The 16,580-nt window shown below is 40.8% G+C and overlaps 1 protein-coding gene across 1 annotated transcript in view; it reads right to left on the bottom strand.

Annotated features, from left to right (window-relative positions):
- Positions 1-15,778, bottom strand: part of LOC100953736 (calcium-activated chloride channel regulator 2) — a 35,747-nt gene extending 19,969 nt beyond the window's left edge. Inside the window, exons 1-8 of the mRNA XM_023509883.1 lie at positions 15,593-15,778; positions 14,557-14,694; positions 11,739-11,889; positions 9,108-9,216; positions 7,602-7,761; positions 4,901-5,128; positions 2,384-2,614; positions 714-891 (exon numbers count right to left, since the gene is read on the bottom strand). Coding sequence (XP_023365651.1) covers positions 714-891; positions 2,384-2,614; positions 4,901-5,128; positions 7,602-7,761; positions 9,108-9,216; positions 11,739-11,889; positions 14,557-14,694; positions 15,593-15,778 — 1,381 coding nt within the window. The remainder of the gene's footprint in view (positions 1-713; positions 892-2,383; positions 2,615-4,900; positions 5,129-7,601; positions 7,762-9,107; positions 9,217-11,738; positions 11,890-14,556; positions 14,695-15,592) is intronic.
- Between the last annotated feature and the right edge of the window lie 802 nt (positions 15,779-16,580).

Here is a 16,580-nt window from a genome sequence, read left to right on the forward strand (position 1 = left end):
GTGATTGTGAGTGGTCTTTGGGTAGGCGACCCCCGGGGTGGGCACAACAGGAGCTGTAGATAAGCCCTTGGTCTGTGGGGTGTCAGCTGTCTACTCACAGCTGTATTGTGAGGGCCTAGAAGAACTCTGCCTAGTACACAAGAACTCAGTATTTATTAACTAGTCTTGTCATTAAGATAATTCCTAGATAATTTAATTGCTGTCTATTATATTTATATTGGTATATATTTACCTTTAATTTCCAAAAAATCATTTAAAAAAATAATTCAACAAAACCTAAATGTCTGTGTCAAATTAGCCTACCCATTCTTTTCCCCACGGAATATAAGGAATATGTGGTAAAATCATTCTATGCCTCAGTTAGAACGCAAAAAGACACGTATCTTACAACACTGTGTATGCCTCTATCACACCAATTGGTACACTTAATCTTCAATATATTTTTTAGCTGTGTGATTATACATAACTCAGGCTGGTTTAACAAAGAAATTAGAAAACTTTTTACTGGCTGAATTTAATTGGGAATTTCTAGGGAAAATATAAAAAGAATATCAGCAAAATCTTGACATATTTTAGCAATAAATTTAGTGTATTTGAAGAAAACCATTTTATTTTTTTCAATTAAGCCATAGAATCTGAGTTTCATGGTTGTGCTTTGTATAATCAGGTTAAAAGGAAATGCTCTAGAAGATATGTTTTTAAAAGTGTATTACCTGTAAGATGTGCTAATTCCTCCAGGTCTGGGGCCACAGATGAACCCAGGGCGATGGAGTGCACGGTGGAGCCACTGCTGAGGACGGTGAGGAAGCAGTTGCTGATATGCTTGTCATCCCCACTGGTCACCAAAATCATCACTGAGCCGTAGGCTTTTCCATTCAGTTTTTCGACCACCTGAACGTAGATTATCGGTTATTTGGGAGGAGTTGTCATTCACATTGCTCTACTGAGCAGAGGAATTCACTCTCATTCCCTATTCCCTTCAAGCACATGTATTAGCTCCCAGTAGCTCCCTGGACTCTGTGTCCAGCCCCCCCCCCCCCCCTTTTTAAAGGCAGAGTCCCATTTGTCACCCTTATCAGAGTGCCCTGGCATCACAGCTCACAGCAACCTCAAACTCTTGGGCTCAAGCGATCCTCTTGCTTCAGCCTTCTGAATAGCTGGGACTACCAGTGCCCACCACAACAACTGGGTATTTTTGTTTTATTAGAGCTGGGCTCTTGCTGTTGCTCAGGCTGGTCTTGAACTCCTGAGTTCAGGCAATCCACCTGCCTTGGTTCCACATACTGATGGGACTACAGGTGTGAGCAACCGCACCCCGCCCTACCCCACTGTCTTGGCTTCATTCATCACAGCACGTGTTTCCCAAAGGCTATTGCCGGGTTGCTTGTGGGCAGGGACTTCTCCTGTTTGAATCACCGTGAGATGCCCATCATTCAGAAGAATCTCCACCATGAGGATTCAGGGTATATTGCTGTGGGAGAACCTGTTCTCTGAGATGCAGCAATTCACCATCGAGAGAGGGCCCACAGCAGCCTTGCTCCCAGCCTTGGCCAGGCATTGGAGCCAGATGGGGAGCTTTAAAAATTCTTAGTGGCTAACTCCATACCCCTGATTAATAAGTCAGCATCTCTGGCATCAGTATTTTTTTAATCCCCAGGTGGTTTCCCTGGGCAGCCAAGGTGGAGAAACGCTTGCTTATAGGTAGCAACAACAGAAGCTGACGTCAGATACTCCATGTGTGGCTGCGTCCTGTGCTGATGCAGGTGAACTCTATGATTCCTGAAACATCTCTCTGGCCTTTGCGTATATTTGAGGTTTAGTATTGCTATGGGCAGAAGCCAGACACATTGATTTTTGACTAGAAAACCCAGGGGTAAAAATGGCCACAACTGGGAAAGCCCAAAATGAACAGGAACACTTTATTTATTTTTGAGACAGAGTCTCACTCTGTCACCCTGGGTAGAGAGCTGTGGTGTCATACATAGCTCACAGCAACCTCAAACTCTGGGGCCCAAGCAATCCTTTTGCCTCTGCCTTCCAAGTAGCTGGGACTACAGGTGCCCACCACCATGCCCAGCTACGATAGGGACAGTTTAGTAAGTGCCCAGACAATGTTTAAGTCCTCTGGCCGTTAAGTGTTTGGCCATTGTGTCTGTTTATTTACTCTTTTATCAAGCAACTATTATAAATCAGGTGCTTTGCTCAGCACAGGGCATATGATGGTGAACAAGACATGGTTTCTGACTTTAAGATAATCTTTCACTACTCTCCATAGTTGGGGCTGGTGTGACCAAATATCATGGATTGCCCACAGAAGAAACCTCATATACTAATGAGGGAAAGGAAAGTGACGTGATTCAAGGCTTAGGATGTGCCATCATACCTCAAATCCCTTCTTAAGCCCCAAACAGACACTGGCTTCTGCTCCGGCAGACACAGTGGTGGGCAGCTGTGAAACCAGCAGCTTCCGGTCATCATTGGTGTTAATTTGGCGTAGCTGGGCTCTGATCTCCCCTTTGCTGCTAAAACTGGCGATGCCCACGAAGGTATGAATTGCAACAATCTGCATCAAATAAAATTCTGCTGCTTGCTGCAGTCGAAGAAGGCTGTCAGCCTGTGTCCCGCAAAGGAAAAGAGAAGGTAGACAAAGCGTGACTAACGCATTAGCAAACATCTCTGTTACTTCTTTAGAGTTGTTGGGTATTGGCTTTCTGAGTCGTAAACGGTGCCATAATGTTAGAATATTATTCCAGTCATTGCAGGCTCAAAAATGCAATGCTTTTCGGGGTTAGTGGGGTGGTTTGGAACGCTGCCCCAAAAAGCTGTTTGTAATTTATGACTCTACGAACACCTATCCCCACTGTTTCTCTCCAACCCAGAATTCAAAGATTCATGAAACCAGCTGAAAGTAGGTTTGTGACCACTTCTTTTAAAATTCAGTCTGGGTGAAAGGAAACATTGCAAAGAGACCTTGTCACAGTAGGAAAGAGTAGAGTCAGAGGTCTAGTATCTGTCCTGGCACTAACTTCTGTCACTGTGGTCATCTTAGGCTGCTCAGTGGGGATGATATCTTCCTTGTTTATTAATTTAGAATTGCTATGACGATCACCTAAGATATGTACATATGTGATAGTATAGTTATACCATGAAGTACTACCAATATAAAGGACAGTCAGTTCCTGAGTTACAAACATCTGACTTACATACAACTCACATTTAAAGATGGAGGCTATTACAGGTAATATGTAAATGTATCTGTTTATGGGTGCACTATTTATACACAAATTCAACTTAAGAATAAGCCTACAGAGCCTATCTCATTCGTAACCCAGGGACCACCTATCATATTAGTGCCCAGGTTTGCGCAAAGGCTGCTGCTGATTTAAGCACTAGCTTCACTTGTTTTGAAGGCTGCAGGGAGAGAAAGCAGCAGCCAGCAGGGCTCCAGTGACCACCTGGTCTGTGACAACTGTGATCCCTATCCCCAACCCAGACATTTCCTTAAATATCTGGGCTTGCATTTCACACTTCTTAAAACACATCACCAATTTAACATCTCACAGGTACCTCAGACTCTACATGCTTTGAATTCATTGCCTCTCTTCCTGAATATCTTTTCTCTCACGGTATTGGGAGATGAATTTGTAAAGGGGATAAAATAAGGACTTTGAAGCCTGCCTTCAACCTTTACTAATTATGTGACCATGGAAAAAATCTCTTCTCTTATTAGCTTCAATTTCCTCATTGCAAAATGGATACTGAGTAGGCATACAGAATATGATAGCTGTTGCCACTATCACAGTCACACATCAACATGCCCAACCATGATCTCTACTTCCACCAGGTAAGCTTGAAACCTGAGACCCTCTTCTACCACTCTTGCTACCAGCCCTGGTAACATTGAATTGAACAGTGCAACACCATAATTTTCTCTCAAATCCATACCATGTCTCGATCCCACCTGCCACTTCTCAGCTCCACCCACTGTCAATGGTGTTAGTTATAGACATTCAAATCAATTCCCTTCCCTTGAACAAGCCCTTTTAATTTTGCCTCTTGGCCACTGCACAGACTCTTTCCTTCATAAGACCAGGTAGTGAGCCATAGTTTGGTGACCTTTGGCATAGATAATAGGAAAATAGAAAAAACTATAAGTGACGAGTTTTGATAAGTTAGTACATGTATTTTAATATATTTTATTTAATGAAAATATACATACTTTAATTTTTTATTAATGGCTGTGTTTAATAACTGGTTTACCAATTTCCTAAGAATCTAATAACTGAATCGTATTATCTTTATCAATGAGAAAACCATGCTTCAGAGAGGTCATCTTGCTCTTTATTACACAGACAGGAAGTGAAGGAGCCAAGACTTAATGCACATGTGCTTGATTCCAGAGACTTAGCCTTTAATCACTCTCTGAGAACTAGAGTTTTCAAGAGTGGGTTACCAGGAGGCTGAAACATCACCTGAATACTGAGATGTATGTCTCTTGTGCATAATGATATGGAAAATATCCACATAATGGTCATGGATGTTCCCTTCAAACTCATGCACTCCTTGGAATGTCTACCAGTAGCATAATATGGTCAGACAGGAGCTTTTTGTTACATGTCAGAATTTTGGAAAAGGGTCTTGGTTGGAAAAAGTTGTAATTAGTAGCAAAAATGAGCGTTAGGAATTATCTGTGGATTTCATTTACCTACATTATCTCAATTTCTGGACCACATTCTGCATTTGTTTCCCCCATCCTTGAGAAAATAAGATGTCCTTGACTCCTGCAAGCCTTTTGCCCCCTCCCCCACATTCCCCTTTACCATCTGAAAATAAGAAGAATTAAAAACTGATAGGAAAGAAAGAGAAATGACTTAGAATCATTTTAGATCAAAAATGTTACCTCTGCCATCTTGCTGGACACATCCAGCACTAAACAGACCACTTTGTCACCAGCCTGTACAAGGGAGAATGTGGGAGGAGGTGGAAGTTCCGTCCCATTCATGGGAAAGGCATAACTGAAGTCGGCAGACTCTGTGATTACGTCCCATGCACTTCTGAGGCTACACATTTGGTTCTGTAGGTTTGGAGCTTCTTGGTTGTGAGTACTTGCATTACAGAAATCAACCACCTGGAAAAAGAATAGTCTATCAGAGAATGAAAGCTCTCCTTCCATAGCAGACACACTTTTCATTGTCAAGCAACTACAGAAAAAAAAGGGTGAGTTGAAAGAAAGGAATTCAGAATGCTACAGTAATGTACTTATTTCCTTCAAGACATCAAATTTACAAGTAGGCCTTGGTATATTTGCTTGAAACACCAGCACACTTATGGTACTGAAAGGGATTACTATTAAAATTTACTTGCACTTAGATAACAGAGAGCAGACCATGTATGTGTGTGTGTGTGTATCTTAGTCTTAAAAAAACAAAACAATTTTCCTCCTTCCTCAATGTAATATTGTGCTAAGAAAACACCCTAAGACATGTTATCGCATTGGCTTATTCCTTGGAATTAGCTTTAATCACAACTACACCCTGTATTTGTTCATCAGGCAACATGTATTAATCTAGCTCAAATATTGATCTCTGTAAAAATAAGATAAGAAAGAAAACAATTTAAATCTACTTCCTGATCTCTCTTCTTTAATTTGGATATATAGATTTTCTTTTTTTTTGAGACAGAGTTTCACTTATTAACCCTCAGTGGAGTGCTGTGAAGTCACAGCTCACAGCAACCTCCAACTCCTTGGGCTTAGGTGATTCTCTTGCCTCAGCCTCCCAAGTAGCTGGGATTACAGGCGCCCACTACAATGCCCAGCTACTTTTTTTGTTGTTGTTGTTGTTGTTGCAATTAGGCTGGAGCTGGGTTGTAACCCATCACCCTCAGCATATGGGGCCAGCGCCCTACTCACTGAGCCACAGGCACCGCCTGATATATAGATATTTTTAAAAATATCTATATTGTTAGATATATATGACTCTATGTCAGCACCCCACTTAAGGGTATGGCTTGTGTTGGAATTTAACACTTCACCAGCTATTCCTGTTAGCAGGAAGAGTTGATACTTCTGCTAACACAGCTATGGGAGCTTAGAGCTCAAAGATACCTTATAAAAAAAAAAAAGATACCTTATAGCTTGAAGATACTATATAGACTTTCTCTCATCTCTAATTTCATGGATAAGGAAGGTGAGGCTTTGAAAAGTTAATAACTGCTTAACGACATAAGTTTCTTAGTAGGTGGGGAAATAGGAGCGAATCTAATTTTGTTATGTTTTGGTTAACTCTTTTTCTTACATTTAAATACCATAGTTAGAGAATTATGTTACTTCTCAGACTAGATATATTTATGAATAGGTCTGTCAAAGGATCACAAAGATAGTACCTAGTCACAAACCCTGTGGATCAGATACATGGGATTAGGTTGCCTTCAGATATTAAAACTGTAAGTTAAAAAGAGAAAATTCAACAGAACCATGAGCCCATAGTGCTCCTAGCTTTGTAGAGAGTTAACATACAGATAGGACTTTCTGGTTTTTGTGAACTTGGATAGATACATTAGGTCATCAGTACTGATGCGACTAAGACGCTGAATCACCTAACTCCCTCATTTCTGACTCCATACTCTTAGAGCAGCTTCTGGTGAGACTTTGGCTGTTTAATGTTGCTTTATTCAGAGAGAGATGAACTGGCCAGAAGCTGCAAGTAGGAGATCCCTATGACAGAATTTGCTTTTTAAATGTTTATTATCATTACTATTATCATTATTATTTTAGACAGAGTCTCACTCTGTTACCCTGGGTAGAGTGCCATGGTGACAACCTAGCTCACAGCAACCTGAAACTCCTGGGCCCAAGCAATCCTCTTGCCTCACCCTTCTGAGTACATGGGACTACAGGTACCCTCCACCCTGCCCAGCTAATTTTTCTTATTTTTTTTAGTAAAGATGGAATCTCTCTTGCTCAGGCTGGTCTTAAACTCCTGAGCTCAAGCGATCCTTCCACTTTGGCCTCCCAGAGTGCTAGGATTACAGGTGTGAGCCACTGTGCCTGGCCTAAAATAATAATTTAAAAATAGTGTTTTGGGTTGGTACACTAGTCTCCTGTCAGCATGGAACACTGTCAAGGTCGGGTTTCTAAGATGTAAAGCTGAGGGTTCATTGACTTCCCCTGGGGACACCTCACCTTTAAGTTCTAGACTATGTCAAAAAGGGAAAGAAAATTAACATATGAAATTTAAAATATAAAGTTGTTTTCTACCTTAAATGAGAGAAATACAATCATTTGTTATATTAACCCAATACATTTTCCTATGAAAGAGTACAGGAACACCACCCTATGAGCAATGGTTGTGGTCTCCAGAGTCCTCTTGTTAAACTCCTGGAAAGCAATTTGGCAGTTTTCTAATGGAATCTATTTTTGGTGATCATCTTGGGGGCCTTAGTTTTTTAATCTTTAAAATAAAAACTAGATGCAAACTAAAGTCTCCCAAGCTCCAAAGTATAGTAAATCCTAACTGTTTTGTAGTTTCAATACTTCTATCAGTCTATCTGGGAAAGAGAAGGAATCTTGCAGGAGTTGGTCATCCCAAGGCCGTACTTACAGAAGATAAACTTTGCATGAACATTATTGATGCCGTTGCATTTTGGGTGCTATTATAGAGAAACATGCATCCCTCTTTGAAAAGCTTACTAATAATACAGTTTTCTTGGGGGCAAGGACCCTTTTCACACACAAAAATGCCTGTGATGTCAGATGAACACCTAAAAATGGAAAGGGAGAATGAGAATTAGGTTTACTTCAGAAATACTTGTCATTCTCCTTGACTAGCTTATGTAATAATTTGTTTCAAGGACCGTGGCTTGCTAGATACACATTAAACATTTTAAAAACTGCTCTATTAAGAAAGTTCATCGATTTGTAAATGCATTCCCCTTTATTTTAAAGATTTGGTATTGATGAAGGGGTTCTGTGTTGCCAAGGGCTTTATCAACTAAACAAAGTCAAAGCAAAAGATACCAGGAAATCCAGAAGGACTTAGGGATTCCCAAGGGAAGATGACTCAAGTCTTTCTTGGGTCTGTTTTTCTTTGCATTCATTTCCACTGGACATCAGAGAAAGAAGGTTCACACCTATAACCCTCGCACTTTGACATGCCAGAGGTAAAGCAATACTCGAGGTCAAGAGTTGGTGACCAGGCTGAGGAACATAGTGAGACCCTGTCTCTACCAGAAATAGAAAAGTTAGCTGGGTGTGGTGGCATATGCCTGTGGCCTGTGGTCCTCACTACTTAAGAAGCTGAGATGCGAGGCCTGAGGTTGCAGGAAGCTATGGTGACATCATGCACTGTGGTCAGGGTGACAGAGCAAGACCATGTCATAAGAAAAAAATAAAAGATTCCTTCCTGAAGTAACAATCTCAAATGTTGTCAATGGGAGTGAAAAGGAGAGCTCCGCTTAGGAGTTAGTTAATATCTACCAAAATTATAGTTGAAGGTAAACTTTGACCTAGTAATTCTTAGGAGAATTCAATGGATGTGTAAGTTTACCTACACCCATGAGAAATGACATACATGTAGTGTATTATTGGTTAGGACAAAGGATAGGGAGCAACCCATGTGATAATAGAAGATAGGGAACAAGTCATGGAGCAATGAGAGGGGACTGGTGAATAAGTTAGGGTACATCTACACGATGGAAAACCATGTAATTATTAAAAAACAGTGCGAAGGCATATATTCCTATGGAATTATATTTAATTTTCCTTAAGTAATACTGAAAAAGTAAATAATAAACTAATCAAAATAGTTACCCAAAGGAGATGAGAGGGGAGGGAACAAAATAAAAATGGTGGTAGGAGGGAGACACCTAAAATGATGACTTAGTCTATGGTTTTGATATTTGAACCATATAAATATTTGTCGATTATTTTAAAAAAGCAATACATTTTAAGAAATGAAAAAAACAAAGAATCTCTTGTCAATTAAGTCTCAAGCTGTAATTAAATTAAGACATTGCTTAATGAAATTGAGCAATAACTTAATCGCTTAAATTAGAGAAATTTAGTGTCAAATAACCAATGAACTTTAAACAGGAGAAAAAGTACTGACCTTGTTACTTTGATTTGATTTTGACCATCTATGTAGAAAGGTCTGTCACTGTTATATTCATCAAACACACCCCAACGGAGATGGGCCCATTCGTGGACAAACACTCTGCCTGTGAAAGAAAGAGCTTTCGCTTTTGAGCTCCTAAAATGTTGGTAATGGGCCCTGCTAATCAGTGTAGATGTTACTTTACTTAACAATACATGTACATACTCATTCCAAAGAGTTGAAGTCCAATTCCCTCTCCTCCACCCCATTCCCATCTCCTCCTACTCCGCCCCTGACCATCATAAAAAAAGGCAGTTACAAAACTAGGTTTGGTCCTGTAATGCCAACTGGTGGTTTACCTCTGCACGTATCTGAAGCCAGTGAGCGTTCCCACATCCTCTCATTTTCCCGGTGGAGCTGCCTAACAGGTTTCTATGCAGTTTCATAGAAGTCTATAAGTTCAGGGTTTGGCAAACGAGAAAGAAGCAGATCCAGGCAAGCAAATAAAGCTTTCCTAATCCTCAGTCTATGCTATCCAAGCATGCTTTTTTTTTCCTCTCAGGTTTTTCTATCTAGAGCAATGTTTGTTTCTAGCTAGGGGCCCAAGAGGGAGGAAGGTGCAAAAAACAAAAAAGGAGATCGTAGAAACCTCTTTCCAGCCTGGGTAGTCCTTTCCCTTTGACTGTATCCTTTCTTCTTTGTTGATGATGTTTATTTCCAGCTCTTCGTTTCTGGAAACCCTCATCCTTAGCATGAAGTCCTTCATCCCTTTATCTCGACCTTCCTAATATTATATAACATGTCTTACATTTCCTTCCAAGTTCAGATCAAAACTCAACTTCTCCCCCACAGAAGTTTTCCAAATGAACTCCCCTCTTAAGGCACCTAGTTTTCTTTTCTGAATTCTTTTAAGATCTGGGAACCCAGAAAGTATTTGCTGAGTTGACTTAGACTCTGGCATACTGTGCAATTTTGAATCTTGAGACCGAGGAGGGAGGGTAACAGTTTAAGCTGAAAGTATTGAGGGAACGTTTATGCCCAATCATGAAATTTCGAAGTGCTGTTGAAGTCATATGTTTATGCAGAGATTATCAGCACCTCATGGTTACCATAGAAGAAAAAAAGAATGTTTTTATGAAATTTACAAAGTGTTTTGTAAAGTATTTTACGGGGTGTGTTCTCCACTTCCTCCTAACTAGACAGATGATAACAAAACCTATTTAGATTTAAATAGGGTAAAAAAGGATTAAAATATCATTTGAAAGGCATGACTGTAACTTAACTCAAAAGCAAAAAGTTACGATTGGGACCGTTAGCCCTTGATCACCTGATGCGTCCCCACTAGTTTCTCCCTCAGATCACACCCACTAAAGACCTACACGACCCTGACTTCTCTCCCAGTGGCCACCCACAGGCTGAACCTCTCCCGGAGGGAGTCTGCTGCCGCTCACCATCAACTGGCCTGAACCCAGAATCATGGATTCCTCCTTTACGCTGGTGCCTTCTGTCTCTGACAGAAACTCGGTGCGTTCCTTGTTCCTTACGGAACACTCATGGACAAACACTTGCCTTTCACCTTGTAGCAGTGCTGTCTCTCTCTGGGATATTTGTCAGCACTTAGAGTTGAATTAAATAAGATAACACTGGAAAAGCAAACAGCAGAGCATCTGGCCTTCAGGAAGTCCTCGTGCCCTTATTCCACTATCTTTCCTTCTCCCTGTCTCCACTGCTTTTCAAGTCCTGTGGCCTCCTACCTGGACGTCTTCCAGTAATTCTCCTAATATCCAGTTTCACGCTCACTGCTCTGAGCAAGCCAGATTATCCACCCAGCCAGACTGCTGCAGTGGTGCCTCTCCTGTGGTCATCACCCTTCAGTGGTGCCTGATAATCCGGGCATTTCAGACTGTCCATCACCTGGCCCCTTGTGTGTTGGAGCATTTTCTCCCCTCATCCACTGTCCCTCCACACCATGGGTGAGGTCAACTGCTCCCTGACCCTCAGATAAGCTGCAACAGTGTTACTCAGACTCTGCCCTCTAATCTCTACTTTCTTTTACCAAAACATGTTTGACCTTGAAGAGCTTCATCTCTGTGAGCTCCTTTCTGACCCCACTTTGGCTCAAAATGATCTCTCCTTCACTGAAGTCTTATAGAACTCTTGTCTGGGCCACTTGTCTGGGGCTTAGCTCTGTGGCTCCCTTCGTCCCCCATCTCTCAGCTTTGCATGGACAAGAGGGCTATCATCGTATTCATCCTATTCTTTTTTTTTTTTTTTGAGACAGATTTTCAATTTGTCCCCCTTGGTAGAGTAACATGGCATCAGTTCCCAGCAACCTCAACCTCTTGGGCTCAAGTGATCCTCTTATCTCAGCGTCCCAGGTAAGTGGGACTATAGTTGCCCCCTACAATGCCTGTCTATTTTTAGAGACCAGGGGCTTGCTCTAGCTCAGGCCGGTCTCAAACTCCTGAGCTCAGGTGATCTACCTGCCTTGGCTTCTCAGAGTGCTGGGATTACAGGTATGAGGCACCCTATTCTTCCTATTCTTGACAGCTTTCAGGTTTTCTAAATCCCGTTTAGCATCAGAGACAGAGTATTGTTTATAGTGATTGATTATATATTGATTATATTTTTATTAGTCCCACTTACCTCGTGATCCGTAGCCAGCTATTAAGTTATCACTTAGTAGGAAATTGGATGTGAAATGAATGTATTTTCCCTCTTTCCCACAACCTCTGTATTGTAGGGTATATGGGTCATCTCCATGTGCTCCATACCAGTCAGTCACTATAACATTTGCCTAAATTAAAAGAAATGCCTTGTAATACTGTCTCACCTGTGAGGTTGCTGACACAGATGTATGCTTTTGGTAAAGCATTTTAAAGATACACTTAGGATCCGTGCATTTTTACCATATGTAATTATACTCCCATTCAAAAACAGAATTTAAAAAAAGAAAGAGATGCCTTCTAGATGGATTCTGTAATGCACCCACAGCCAAATCTCAATAAAATCACTTGAGACTTTCAAAAATATCTGTTTTAAAAGTTCAGCAAATTTCTAGTTTCAAATAGGGCTCCTTTACTTCCATTCAATGTTTCATTTTTCAGATGAAAATATTCTCAAAAACCAACACTTGTAAGTCTGATACTATCAAACACTATAAAACAGTGGTTCTCAACCTTCCTAATGTCGTGGCCCTTTGATACAGTTCCTGTGGGTTGCGACCCACAGATTGAGAACCACTGCTATGCTATAAAATGTAATTAAAATATGTGAGGAACACTTTATATCATTCAGAACTGTCCTGTAATACGTTTCGGCCTTTTGTGAACAACTTTCTGTGGGTTATTTCATCAGTGCAAGAGAATAGGATATGTTTCTTTTATGTTCAGAAAGACAACATGCCCTGGACCTGCCCTTAAATGTTATGTTGGTAAGAAAGTAAAGTAAAAGCCAATTTTGGAACAATAGATCTAATATGAACCAATATATATAGTTATCACTGCGTGTACTATATGTGCGTGTGTGTGTGTGTAACTGGGAAGGTGGTAAGATTTTCCGCTTTGTTTTCATATTTCTACGTTGTTTAACATTTTTGAAATGAGTGTGAATAACTTTCGTAATAATTTGTTTTTAGAAAGATTAGAATTTGAGCCAAGGGTGTTATAAGACAGCACCTATAAAAAAGTCTAGAGATTTTGCCCTTGGGTAGTTGTCATTTGGGTGACATCCTACTCCTAATGCCTCAAAATTTGTCCTCTAACAAAGAGAAAAGTACTCTGCTTTTGATGGAATAATCAGAGGTGATTTGGGGTTATATTATACCTTAAAGACCACAGAAATTCAGTTCTTGTCTACTTTTCCTAAACCCTCCCTGATTCCTACTTCCACTACATGACAGATTCACAAGGACAAGAACCACCTCTCCTGTCCTTGGATCCTCTGCAGTGCCTAGCATGGCCTCTGTACATAATGAAGACTCACTACATGTTTGCTTAATTGCCCTTATGGGCTTAAAGGAATTGGTATCCAGCAGATACATGTAAGTGAACAGCATTCCATGACTATCAGTCCCTTTAGTCTTTCTATTTAGTTCTCACTTGTTTTACTTATTTTTCTCCATTAGATCAAGAATACTTTCTCTGGCAACCTGGTTTTGGTGTGGGCTGTCTCTGGTGTGTCTTAGTTCCACTGAAGGCCAAATTGATGAATGAGAAGTCTCTACAAAGAGCTAGAAACAACTTGGTCAAATAGATATTCAAATTGTGTCTCAGTAATTTACTAGCTGTTTGACTTGGAAAAAGTCCATACTTTACGTGAGTCTCAGTTTCCTAAATTGTGATAATAGCAACTAATTTCAGGCTAGGCAAGAATTAATAATATATGTAGAGTGCCTGATCCTTGGTTAAAGCTTCAACACTGGCTTTCTTCCCAGTGTGCTCTGGTTCCCCACCCATCTCCATGCCGAAGCACTGTCAAATGCTTTCATTTGGTCGTCAGTTGAAAGCTTTTAGGAGCCTCTTGGAGTACCTATCAAGATTGCTCTACCATTCGGTTTCTGAGACAGTAATTTCAAGGAAAGATAAGAATTTAAAAAACATAAGAACTTTCACACTGAATGACAGAAATGAGGAAAAGAGGAAGCTGCACCACATGTCTGTGTCACTCTGGCAGAGCTATAGTTACCGTCTCAAATCCGTGCCATTGCTGAAGCCCTGAGTTCTCAAGGCCTCTACTCCTGGTCCTTCTGGTAGCTGCAATGGGCTTTTGTTCACAGTGACTTCAGATAGTCATTTGTCAAACTTACTTAACATTTACTTACTGGTGTGCCTACCAGGGGGGTCTAATGATTTGCAGCTTCCAACAGTTTTTAAAAGTCAAGTTCATCTTTGCTTGGAAAAGAAAATATAGCCACTCCCCTGCCTACCCACACCCTTCCTGCCTTCTTTCTTTTTTCCTTATTCTTCAAAACCATCATTCTAGACTTGGGCTAATGCAAAAGTTTGCTGATTTTAAAAATGGCATGAGAAGATGGTCTTAGTTTTTTTATGTGTGAGCCGCTCACATTTCTGCCTGGACATGCGCATTAACTGTCCCTGACAGGATGCTAAATGGAGATCATGATAATTGGAATCATTCCCTCCACAGCTCATCCTCCATAGGATGTAACTAGTTCTTGGTCCTTGACCAAAAATTACAGAAAGGATCCCTTAAGTTGTAAAATAAAGAAATCTACTGAGACACTATGTAGGCAATAGCATTTGGCTTATTTTTTACTCCATAATTTGCACTCATTTATTTTATTTCTGTGTATTTTGTTAATACAATTCTGTCCAATAATGTTATTTGTATATTAATACTAATGGTTTGGTTTTGCTTAAGTTTTCACTTTTAGAGTTTGAATATTGTATATTTTGGTGGTTATTTCCCCGTAAGATCACTTAATGACATTCAGAATCCTTACCTTTTCATATGATTCTTGCTTTACTTTGGTGTAATTATTAGCTTTCCATGTGGCAGGTATTAAAATTTTGATATTTCTGAAAAACACTCTTTTCTTGGTGGCGTTAAATAGATAGAAAGAAGCTTCAGTTATCATTTCCTAGAAACAAACAAAAGGAAAATTTTATTTTAGCACTTGTAAATCCTGTATGGTTTCATTGTCTGGTTTTACTTGAGGAGTAATAAAAAATATTTCAAATGTTTTGAAGAAGCCCATTTCTCTTAGAGAAAGTATTAGACAGACTGTGGGAGAACGTAGGAACAAGGTTTTAGAGACAAACTTGAAACGATCCTATGGAAGAGATTTTAGGACATTGATTATGTGTCTGTACTTGCCTTCATAACTTTCTCAATTTTGTGAAGGCCTTTTAAGCTCTTACTGAACAAATCCTATTCCCGTCATCCCTCTGGGCATGTTGAAGGCCGCACCTTATGATGACACTCATCTCACTACAGAATTACCAAAAGGACGCTCTTCAGTATTAGAGCTCTGACCCTGCCCCTTGGTATGGTAAAGTGAAAATAGTTAATTACTTTATACTGCATTCAAGGGAAAAGAAATAATTTTACATTTTTTGCAGACTCTCACCCTTTCTGCCTGAGCATCCGCCCCCTCAGGGTGGAATCCAAGAACATGATTTTAACAAGCACTTTTATGCTTATTCATCTCTCAAACATCCAGTCTTTGCTGCCACCATGGTTGCTATTTTTCTAAGCCACTACCCCCCCCATCATGTAAGAAAACAAAAAAGCTAAAATTAGTAATAACAACAACAATAAAATTGACAGTTTGATCACCAACACTCTGTGAGCTGAGACTACACAGAAGTAGATGAGTAAACTGGCTTAACCATCACTGTAAACTTTGGCGCTATCTTTAGGAAATGTTGCTCATTCTACGGCTCAAACACAAACCAGGCGAGGTTATGTGCTTTTGAAAGAAGGCTACAGGTCTGATTTAATGGAATAAGGCTATCAGTTTCCTAATTGCCACTCACCTTAATGTTTGAGATGAGGTTCTGATTCTCTAGTACCTGAGGATTAATTGCAACGAGTAATCCGTCATACCCATTGTTCTGAAGCTGCACTCCAGCTCCCAGGAGTAGGACTTGTGGACTTAGAGCAATCAGGAGAGTCACAAACTTCAGGCCGCAAACAGGGCCTGCATTGTCCATGGGGGTCATGTTGCAGAGAAGCCTCTGGTTCACTCACACTGGGCCTGCTGGGCACATTACGCCAGGTTGTCAGTGCTGGTGTGGATGGCTTCTTCCTGAACTTGGAAGGTCTTAAAATATACGATGAAGGAGGTGCCTTCTTTGAAAAATCTGGGGTGGCTCAATCTGGGACTTGTTTCTACAAGTCCTTTTCCTCTGGGCCATGCCACACTTGCCTGTTCTGTGGCCAAGCTTCCTTCTGAATCATGGTTGGGCAGGAAAACTTCGGCACCTTACTCACTTTCTATCCTCTCGGAAGGAAGATGGGAAAAAAGAAGCTTAAGAGTGAGAGTTCTGGCTGGCTGGGTTAGAAATCGGTGTATCTAGAATCTTCCACCCACTTGCTGTAGAAACACAGAAATCTGTGATTTTCCTCTCCTCGTTTTTTGACAACCTCCTCTATCCATTGGTGCAACTACCTCCTACTGCTTGAAAATCATTTTTTGTTTGTCGTAAGATTCCCCTTGCCTGCTTGTTTGGAAGATTTGGAAATCCATTCTGCAGCCCTGTCCCTAGAGCCCTTGGATGGGGTAGTCTGGGCCAGCTCTCAGCTGATGGCCGGGGGTCAGGTATCAGATATCCCCCAGGGAGGGCCAAGTGCCAGGAGCTAGGCTGCCGTGCAGGCTCCAGGGCCTTCCCTCTGGCCTTACTGCCCTTTGTTTCTGGACCAGGAGGAAGAACAAATTTCTCTTTCAGCAGCTTTCTTGAGGGTAAGGCCCTGACTCAGCCAATCTTCCATTTTGCTGGCCCCTATCACAGCACCTAGTACACA

This window comes from Otolemur garnettii, unplaced genomic scaffold, assembly GCF_000181295.1.
Source record: "Otolemur garnettii isolate 467f Iridium unplaced genomic scaffold, OtoGar3 scaffold00010, whole genome shotgun sequence".
In the NCBI taxonomy this organism is placed as follows: Eukaryota; Metazoa; Chordata; class Mammalia; order Primates; family Galagidae; genus Otolemur; species Otolemur garnettii.